The following is a 10882-nucleotide window of genomic DNA, read 5'->3' as shown; positions in this document are numbered from 1 at the left end:
CTTGTTTTCAATAAACATTTGGAGACTAAATATAGTTGACATGTTGTCAACAATCTAATTTTGCCCCATAGTTGTGCACGCGTTGGTATTGTTGCTAAACAACCAACTCGCCTATATGTATAGTATGTTTCGTATGGCTCTGAGGCCAGGCTGAGCGCACCTGATTTTAATCTAGGTTTGAATATAAGTTGACCAGTTGGGAGTACTCACAGAGAGGTTTGGGAAACACTGCTGTGTAAAAATCTGCAAGGAATCATGGAGGCTTTACAGACATATTTTACACCGTGAATGATTATTCTGGTGTATCTACATTACATCACTCTTACTGTTTACCTTGGATCCTGTTTTTTTCAGATGTCCAGTCCCCTCCCTGAACTTCTCTGAAAACCCCACAACAGAGAGACAGCACAACAATAGTTCTGGCAACTACAGAAAACATTGCCCCTTATAAATACACCGTTCAAGTCAGGCTTGATAGCCCATTAATCCCCTAAAGCCTTGATATTTCACCTTATGGATATAGTTGTTGTTTTGCACAAAATCACTTATGCTTACTTGTTATGAGAGCCTTTCAACTTTTAAGAGTGTTCTAAGAGTCTCTCCAGTACTTTGTGTTTGGTGTGTGACCGTAGAATATTACAGTGTGAATATTTTCTCACCTGCTTTCTCCGGTGTCTCACCTGTTCCTCCTCACGACCTTGTTCACCTGGAAACTCCATCCATCACTGTGAAGTCTATACTCGTTTGACTGTTCCATGGATATTACAGCTCCATCCAGCTCCATCTAGTGACTTGCCCTAAGTAGCGCCCTCCACACACCATAGAGTTGGTTAGAGGGCACACTTGCCACAAAACCTATGCTATCACAGAAGCAATAATGTCAAAGATAGGAGGTGGGTCCTCTTTCCAACTCTATGACAACGACACACACAACGTGGACACACCAAGGGTTATGACCTCTGATGGCGACACCCCCAGAAAAATGCTGCATTTTAATTGGTATTTTTATTTGGTTCAGGACGCCTTAGGCGGAGCCCCTGCTCAGAAAAAAGAGAGGAACATCTTTATTGTTGATATATTAAGTCTGAACTACTGTAAGTGCTTGTGCTTTTAAGCAATGAGAGTTTTTTTTATACAGCATTTATATACAGCGTCTATACATACAAACATTCACACTAACATGGGCACTGAAGGCATGACAGTCCGCCTGCAGCCTCCAATTCTCTTCAGACTTAAAACAAAAATGAAAAAAGGAAAGGCAAAGAAGAAAAGAAGAGAAACAAAACAGGCATTAATATGGCATTCCAGAAACCACAACCTTGCTTCAAGTCAAAAGAAGAAAAGCATGCGTATAGATCTTTGGGCATGGCTTCTGTTTGGGAACGTATATATTGTTTATTCTACATCTTTAAGAGCTATTTTCATCTTGGTTGTGTGAGCTGATGTTACATGACAGATGGGGGAATGGAATGTGAAGAAGAAGAAATAAATGCTTTACGGAAAATCTTAAATCTTTAAACTGTCGGAACATTTAGTAAAAACAACAAAACTTTAAATCAACAGTGAAGCAAGCAGGAAACATGGCAATCGACTACAATGTGAAAGAAAGAAAATCGGAATTCTTTCAAATAGTACGACATATTGTAAAGGTACACTTTGAACGCTAGCTACTACACAGGTAATATACTCTAGTACATTCTAGTATCCTAGCTGGTGTTAATAGTATTAAGACACGAGTTAACCCTTTGCTGCCCGCTCCGCAGGTCAGCTTACCTACTGTAATTGTCACAGATTTATGCATGTAAAGGCTTGTTGCACACAAAAAGTCTACACCAGTCAAATTCAGATTTTTCTGATGTTTTTTCAGCCAATCTCAACCAGTTGACATGTGTGAGGTATTAAAGGGTTAATCGTGTACATATTTTCAAAGTGGTCATAGATATTTTTTCTTGTTGTTGAAAATATTTAGTTGTCTTTCATAATGTTTCTTTCGCACACAAAATAACATTTCAGTCATGCAATCTGAGGGCACACACTTCGAAACCACCACAGACTTCTGTTAAAGGACAAATCTGCCACTTTTCAACCTCATATTCATTATCTCCAGCACCATATCCGTGTCTATATGTGTGAAAACAACATGTTGTTTTGTCTATAATCTGTGGTTAAAAATATAAGAAAAAAGGTCCTAAAAAATGCTTCTCTGTGATATCACAGGGTAGGCTTAAAAGTTTTTTAAAAAACAGTGATTTTCAAAACCTGCAACGAGTTTCTAGCCAGAGGGATGGCATTTTCTTGATGATGTCATTGGGTATATCTTTCTAACTTCATATTTGTTTTCTACAAAACATAGAAATGTGACGTTTTCACATTTGTAGACAATGGTATTGTAATGGAGATAATGAAAACGAGGTTGAAAAGTGGGTGAGATCCCCTTTAAGTTGAGCTTTTTGACAGATAACTACCATGAGGTAGTGTTACAGTATTTAATGAGTTGACAGTTTATTGTGTATGGAAGACCTGTTACAGGATAATGCCAGTGATTACTGTTGTAGAATATGAAATGTACAAATGGCACATGGACTATTATAAATCAACTGTTTGCATACAGAGCTGGTTTGAGTTATTACTAAGCCACCTATGGAAGGTTTGGTACTGAGTTCTGGAACTGTTCTGTCTTTGCTCATGAAAACTGTATTGGATGTTCGTTATGGTTTTAAAATGGGGATAAAGTTGCCGATCAGTGTTGTGGGGTGGATGGGGGGCTGCGGTTCTCACACACACACACACACACACACACACACACACACACACACACACACACACACACACACACACACACACACACACACACACACACACACACACACACACACACTTTCTCTCTCTCTCTCTCTCTCTCTCTCTCTGGGGTGGACTACTTTTTCTCTACTTCTTCCTGTAGTTGCCCAGCTGGATGGCGGAGCGGTCGAACACACAGCGGAAGGTGATGGGCTGCACCTCCCAGTAAGGGACGGGGTTGGAGAACAGGCTGATGCCAGAGTACATGGCCTTCTTGGTATTGTAGCCTGGTGGGCAGAAGTCCTGGGTGCCCACCACCCCTATCTTGTTGCTGTGGAGGTAGATCACCTGGGAACATATCAACCACAATGAGTGGTTAGAGGGAGGGATGTCTGGAAATGAACATTGCATATATAGAAAGGTCATTTCTGTGTTAATCAGCTTATTTCTATTTTATTTCATCATCATCATCATCATGAGATTGATCTGTAATGGTTACACCCTCCTGAAAAAAAACAGGTGTGAGGTGGAACATTCATGGACATGAAGCCTCTCCCCATTCTGCGAGGTGTGACGGGACACCTGTGTGTCCGGTGGAACCCACCTGGATGTACTTGTGGTCAGGCAGGCCTGCAGGCACGGTGGTCAGGGCATTGTTGTCCAGGTGAAGCTCTCTGAGGTGAGGAACCATGGCCAGAGAACCGTTCTCCACCTGGCTGATCTCATTGTAGCTTAGACCCAGCCTAGGAGACAAACCAGCCAATGGGGAGAGACACAGAATGTGTCAGAGCCAATGGGAAAGAGACACGGTGGGTAAAAGAGCCAATGAGACAGAGGTACAGAAGAGCGATATAAGAGGGCATGAAGCCCTGAGCTGTCCCTACAAGTCCCAATGTACAGAATGTACAAAAACAAATGAGAGAAAGAGGAAAGAAAACATCCAATGGGAAAGACACAAACTGCTTTTCTGCCAATGAAAACCATGGGCAGAATGTAGACTAGCAAATGAGAAAGAGGCTTTACTTTTGCCAAGGGACCAACTTCGTTGACAAAATGAAATACTCGCTAGCGAACGTGTTGCCGATCCAGAAAATGGAAAATAACATTTTCAGTGAATTCTGTAGCTCTTCCAAAATAAACTGCCTTGTACTGCATGAAAGTATATTTCTGTTGTTTAGTCTCCCTACTTTGGCATGAGTCTTTTCCTACCCTCGAAGCGGTGATCTTATAAACCCAGCTGTTGATTTTCAGAAACATTGGTTTCATATGCATTTTGTTAAAATCAACGCCCCCAATGTCTCAATGAGAGCCAGAGAGAGAGAGCGTGACAGAGAGAGAGAGAGACACAGAGAGAGAGAGAGAGAGAGGGAGTGACAGAGTGAGAGAGCTCTGACAGGCACAGCCATAGGGAGTGAGAGAGAACCAGGAGTTGGGTTCTCTGAGTGAGTCTGTCTGGTTGGTTTAGATCTGGTACTGATGTATAGCTCTTTCTCAAGCCCTGGCTACTTTCCACAAATACAGCAGTGGACTCCAATTGCAGAACTCACTCAGAGTTGAGCAGAGTGGACTACTGAGTGATGATGAAGGCAGAGAGAGAGAGAGAGAGAGAGAGAGAGAGAGAGAGGCAGAGAGAGGGACACAGAGAGAGACACAGAGGACATAGAGAGAGAGACAGAGAGAGACAGACAGAGAGAGAGAGAGAGAGACAGAGACACAGAGAGAGACAGAGAGAGACACAGAGAGAGAGACAGAGACACACAGAGAGACAGAGATAGACAGAGACAAAGACAGAGAGAGAGAGACAGAGACACACAGAAAGACACAGAGAGAGACAGAGACAGAGAGAGAGAGACAGAGACACACAGAGAGACACAGAGAGAGACAGAGACAGAGAGAGAGAGACAGAGACACACAGAAAGACACAGAGAGAGACAGAGACAGAGAGAGAGAGACAGAGACACACAGAGAGACACAGAGAGAGACAGAGACAGAGAGAGAGAGACAGAGACACACACAGAGAGAGAGAGAGAGAGAGAGAGAGAGAGAGAGAGAGAGAGAGAGAGAGAGAGAGAGAGAGAGAGAGACAGTACTAGCAGCAGAGTACAGGGCAGACAGGGAGTTTTGGACATGCTGCTCCAGTCTAACCTCTCCAGTGAATGGGAAGATGTGGTACAAAAAACACTAGTGGCATTAATGCCAAGAAGCACCGCAACACTTCAAATACTCCTTATATAACTGAATTGGTGACTAACCCAGGATTGTTGCTGAGGTTTGAAATATACTGCTCAAAAAAATAAAGGGAACACTTAAACAACACATCCTAGATCTGAATGAGAGAAATAATCTTATTAAATACTTTTTTCTTTACATAGTTGAATGTGCTGACAACAAAATCACACAAAAATAATCAATGGAAATCCAATTTATCAACCCATGGAGGTCTGGATTTGGAGTCACACTCAAAATTAAAGAGGAAAACCACACTACAGGCTTATCCAACTTTGATGTAATGTCCTTAAAACAAGTCAAAATGAGGCTCAGTAGTGTGTGTGGCCTCCACGTGCCTGTATGACCGCCCAACAACGCCTGGGAATGTTCCTGATGAGGTGGCGGATGGTCTCCTGAGGGATCTCCTCCCAGACCTGGACTAAAGCATCCGCCAACTCCTGGACAGTCTGTGGTGCAACGTGGCGTTGGTGGATGGAGCGAGACATGATGTCCCAGATGTGCTCAATTGGATTCAGGTCTGGGGAACGGGCGGGCCAGTCCATAGCATCAATGCCTTCCTCTTGCAGGAACTGCTGACACACTCCAGCCACATGAGGTCTAGCATTGTCTTGCATTAGGAGAAACCCAGGGCCAACCGCACCAGCATATGGTCTCACAAGGGGTCTGAGGATCTCATCTCGGTACCTAATGGCAGTCAGGCTACCTCTGGCGAGCACATGGAGGGCTGTGCGGCCCCCCAAAGAAATGCCACCCCACACCATGACTGACCCACCGCCAAACCGGTCATGCTGGAGAATGTTGCAGGCAGCAGAACGTTCTCCATGGCGTCTCCAGACTCTGTCACGTCTGTCACGTACTCAGTGTGAACCTGCTTTCATCTGTGAAGAGCACAGGGCGCCAGTGGCGAATTTGCCAATCTTGGTGTTCTCTGGCAAATGCCAAACGTCCTGCACAGTGTTGGGCTGTAAGCACAACCCCCACCTGTGGACGTCGGGCCCTCATACCACCCTCATGGAGTCTGTTTCTGACCGTTTGAGCAGACACATGCACATTTGTGGCCTGCTGGAGGTCATTTTGCAGGGCTCTGGCAGTGCTTCTTCTGCTCCTCCTTGCACAAAGGCGGAGGTAGCGGTCCTGCTGCTGGGTTGTTGCCCTCCTACGGCCTCCTCCACGTCTCCTGATGTACTGGCCTGTCTCCTGGTAGCGCCTCCATGCTCTGGACACTACGCTGACAGACACAGCAAAACTTCTTGCCACAGCTCGCATTGATGTGCCATCCTGGATGAGCTGCACTACCTGAGCCACTTGTGTGGGTTGTAGACTCCGTCTCATGCTACCACTAGAGTGAAAGCACCGCCAGCATTCAAAAGTGACCAAAACATCAGCCAGGAAGCATAGGAACTGAGAAGTGGTCTGTGGTCCCCACCTGCAGAACCACTCCTTTATTGGGGGTGTCTTGCTAATTTCCTATAATTTCCACCTGTTGTCTATTCCATTTGCACAACAGCATGTGAAATGTATTGTCAATCAGTGTTGCTTCCTAAGTGGACAGTTTGATTTCACAGAAGTGTGATTGACTTGGAGTTACATTGTGTTGTTTAAGTGTTCCCTTTATTTTTTTGAGCAGTGTACATACTAGTGTGTGTGTGTGTGCGCGTGTGTGTGTTTTTTATTTTTTATTTTATTTTTTCACCTTTATTTAACCAGGTAGGCTAGTTGAGAACAAGTTCTCATTTGCAACTGCGACCTGGCCAAGATAAAGCATAGCAATTCGACACATATAACAACACAGAGTTACACATGGAATAAAGAAAACATACAGTCAATAATAGAATAGAGCAAAAGAAAACAAAAAGTCTATATACAGTGAGTGCAAATGAGGTAAGTTAAGGCAGTAAATAGGCCACGGTGGCGAAGTAATTACAATATAGCAATTAAACACTGGAATGGTAGATGTGCAGAAGATGAATGTGCAAGTAGAGATACTGGGGTGCAAAGGAGCAAGATAAATAAATAAATACAGTATGGGATGAGGTAGGTAGATAGATGGGTCGTTTACAGATGGGTTACTATGTACAGATGCAGTGATCTGTGAGCTGCTCTGACAGCTGGTGCTTAAAGCTAGTGAGGGAGATATGAGTCTCCAGCTTCAGAGATTTTTGCAGTTCGTTCCAGTCATTGGCAGCAGAGAACTGGAAGGAAAGACGACCAAAGGAGGAATTGGCTTTGGGGGTGACCAGTGAGATATACCTGCTGGAGCGCGTGCTACGAGTGGGTGCTGCAATGGTGACCAGTGAGCTGAGATAAGGCGGGGCTTTACCTAGCAGAGACTTGTAGATAACCTGTAGCCAGTGGGTTTGGCGACAAGTATGAAGTGAGGGCCAGCCAACGAGAGCGTACAGGTCGCAATGGTGGGTAGTGTATGGGGCTTTGGTGACAAAACGGATGGCACTGTGATAGACTGCATCCAGTTTGTTGAGTAGAGTGTTGGAGGCTATTTTATAGATGACATCACCGAAGTCGAGGATCGGTAAGATGGTCAGTTTTACGAGGGTATGTTTGGCAGCATGAGTGAAGAATGCTTTGTTGCGAAATAGGAAGCCAATTCTATATTTAATTTTGGATTGGAGATGCTTAATGCGAGTCTGGAAGGAGAGTTTACAGTCTAACCAGACACCCAGGTATTTGTAGTTGTCCACGTATTCTAAGTCAGAGCCGTCCAGAGTAGTGATACTGGACGGGCGAGCAGGTGCGGGCAGTGATCGATTGAATAGCATGCATTTAGTTTTACTTGAGTTTAAGAGCAGTTGGAGGCCACGGAAGGAGAGTTATATGGCATTGAAGCTCGTCTGGAGTCGAGTTAACACAGTGTCCAAAGAGGGGCCAGAAGTATACAGAATGGTGTCGTCTGCGTAGAGGTGGATCAGAGAATCACCTGCAGCAAGAGCAACATCATTGATGTATACAGAGAAGAGAGTCTGTCAGAGGTCCAGACAACAGGCTCTCCGATTTGACACACTGAACTCCATCAGAGAAGTAGTTGGTGAACCAGGTGAGGCAATCATTTGAGAAACCAAGGCTGTCGAGTCTGCCAATAAGAATGTGGTGATTGACAGAGTCGAAAGCCTTGGCCAGGTCGATGAATACAGCTGCACAGTAATGTCTCTTATCGATGACGATTATGATGTCGTTTAGGACCTTGAGCGTGGCTGAGGTGCACCCATGACCAGCTCTGAAACCAGATTGCATAGCGGAGAAGGTACGGTGGGATTCGAAATGGTCGGTAATCTGTTTGTTAACTTGGCTTTCGAAGACCTTAGAAAGGCAGGGTAGGATAGATATAGGTCTGTAGCAGCTTGGGTCTAGAGTGTCTCCCCCTTTGAAGAGGGGGATGACCTCGGCAGCTTTCAAATCTTTGGGGATCTCAGACGATACGAAAGAGAGGTTGAACAGGCTAGTAATAGGGGTTGCAACAATTTCAGCAGATAATTTTAGAAAGAGAGGGTCCAGATTGTCTAGCCCGGCTGGTTTGTAGGGGTCCAGATTTTGCAGCTCTTTCAGAACATCAGCTATCTGGATTTGGGTGAAGAAGAAATGGTCGGGGCTTTGGCGGGTTGCTGTGGAGGGTGCCGGGCAGTTGACCGGGGTAGGGGTAGCCAGGTGGAAAGCATGGCCAGCCGTAGAGAAATGCTTATTGAAATTCTCAATTATAGTGGATTTATCGGTGGTAACAGTGTTTCCTAGCCTCAATGCAGTGGGCAGCTGGGAGGAGGTGCTCTTCTTCTCCATGGACTTTACAGTGTCCCAGAACTTTTTTGAGTTAGTACTACAGGATGCAAATTTCTGTTTGAAAAAGCTAGCCTTAGCTTTGTGCGTGTGTGTGTGTGTGTGTGTGTGTGTGTGTGTGTGTGCGGGGCACTGTTGTCTAGAGATGACCCAATACCCCACTTACAGGAGGATGTTAACCAGGTCTTGTTCAAGATGAAGGACTACTTATGAAGTGCTAACCCACTCATCAAATACAGTGAAGAAGAATACTGTAAGCATGCTTTGTCCTCGTCAAGAGCATTTATGAACCGTTTAAAAAAAAATCTACATTGAGTAGAAGTGTTGAAACATCTTTACTTAGCCAGGTTCTTGAGGCCCTTCAGGTTGTCCGCCTGCACCTTGGTGATCTTGTTGCTGTCCAGGTGGAGCTCAGAGAGAGAGGAGGGCAGACCTGGCAACCCACAGGAGAGAGACAATGACGAGAGGACAAACAACCGGGGAAACCACAGCAGTTATGGTGAGGGGAAGGTAAGTGGTTAATGTTTACGTACAGTATGCCAATAGGACTCTGAATCCATACTAATTCTAATGCATCTGAAATGGCATCCTAATCTCTAGTGCACTACTTTTGGCAAGGTAATAGTGCACTATAGGGAATAGGATGCCAACTCAGACGCAGCCTCTAACATCCAGAGGCCTATCCTTCATCCCTTCTATTTGTATTAAAGCATTAGATTAGAGGATCTCTCTCTGAGTACTATTCCATCTAAACTGGTTGCCAGATTCCCACAATAGGCCAGATAACATTCGTCTTACACGCCTTTGAATTAATATGGTGTTTTAGTTTTCCTCTCTTGGTTCCACACTGTAACCATTGTTTAGTGGAGCCTACGAATCCAAATGTGCATTCTTGCAGTGCAAGATGATTGATGATTTTGGCTGTGGTCGATTGAGTTAACTTGAATTCCTTTGTTTTAGCTGGAGCTATTGAGCTGTGAAGTATTCAAACCAGTCCTGGTTGAAAATAGAGACTCAGGCCCTGCACTGTAAAAAAGTTGTTGATTCAACGTACAATTGAAAGGCATTCGGTTGCAATTGTGAGTATGCTCAACAAACCTTTTCACAATCCCATTGCAGCTGGTTGCCTTAGAATTATACAGTATGTTGAATACATCTTTTGTTGTTGTAGTGTGGTCAAAATCCTTACAGCCATCCTTTATTGAAATGACATGTTATTTTCCATATTCTTTAGTTGGATCCTCACAGTGAAATGATCTGACATGACTGGATAGGTGAAAGCTATGTAATGGATCCCTGCTCATACCTAGCCTTGTGTTAGATTTCCTATGATTCCTTCAAGGAACTGGAAGGAAGGAAGGATGATTTGTGATGGGGTGACCAGAGAGGGCAGTACCTTTGGGGATCTCTGTCAGGTTAGTGTCTGCAATGCGGATGTACGAGACCTTCTTCAGGGCCCCGAACGCCCCAGCCTCAACCCCTGCACTCTTCAGTGGGTTGGAGCCGAGCTCTGGAAAGAGAATGAGGGAGAGAGACAGACAGAGAGACAGACAGACAGAGAATTAAGGGAGATAGAGTATTAAGAGACAGAGGGAGCAGAAATAAAGAGAGAGCAAGAGAGAGATAGACAGAGAGGAAGATAAATAGAGAAGTAGACAATCAGGGGAGGAGACAGAAAAGAAAACAGAGAGAAAAAAAAGGTCCATTAAGCACATTCCAGTCCTGGTGTGTTACGGGAATCTCAGCCTGACTCATGTATAAACATGGTTTGCGGCCGGCGTGGGATATTGTCCATATGCCCTGTCTCCCTCGTCCTTTAGCCTCGCTGGATTGGCCGATTTGTCACACTGGGGATATAATCTGAGGATCAGTGTGTTTTAGGGCATACCGCTCCAGTCCTTCAGCTATGCTGTAATGAGATACTTTACATTCTGAGAGGGAATGTAACACACACCAGAATAGAGACATTATAAATAAATGTATAAATGCGCGCACACACACACGCACACACTCTATCACTCTCTCTGCTGCTGGCACCCTCAAAAGTCCACTCTCCACTCTGTAAGCAATGAACCAACCCTTCCTC

General features: G+C 44.6%; 1 protein-coding gene across 1 annotated transcript in view; it reads right to left on the bottom strand.

The window, feature by feature from the left end:
• Positions 1-990: 990 nt before the first annotated feature.
• The window catches only part of LOC115179983 (decorin), a 35563-nt gene continuing 25671 nt past the window's right edge, over positions 991-10882 (bottom strand). The window contains exons 5-8 of the mRNA XM_029741810.1: positions 10193-10306; positions 9136-9229; positions 3386-3524; positions 991-3129 (exon numbers count right to left, since the gene is read on the bottom strand). Coding sequence (XP_029597670.1) covers positions 2929-3129; positions 3386-3524; positions 9136-9229; positions 10193-10306 — 548 coding nt within the window. The 3' untranslated portion in view covers positions 991-2928. The remainder of the gene's footprint in view (positions 3130-3385; positions 3525-9135; positions 9230-10192; positions 10307-10882) is intronic.

The sequence above is a fragment of the Salmo trutta genome, chromosome 40 (genome assembly GCF_901001165.1).
Source record: "Salmo trutta chromosome 40, fSalTru1.1, whole genome shotgun sequence".
NCBI classification, from domain to species: Eukaryota; Metazoa; Chordata; class Actinopteri; order Salmoniformes; family Salmonidae; genus Salmo; species Salmo trutta.
This window is presented reverse-complemented; position numbering and strand designations above follow the sequence as displayed.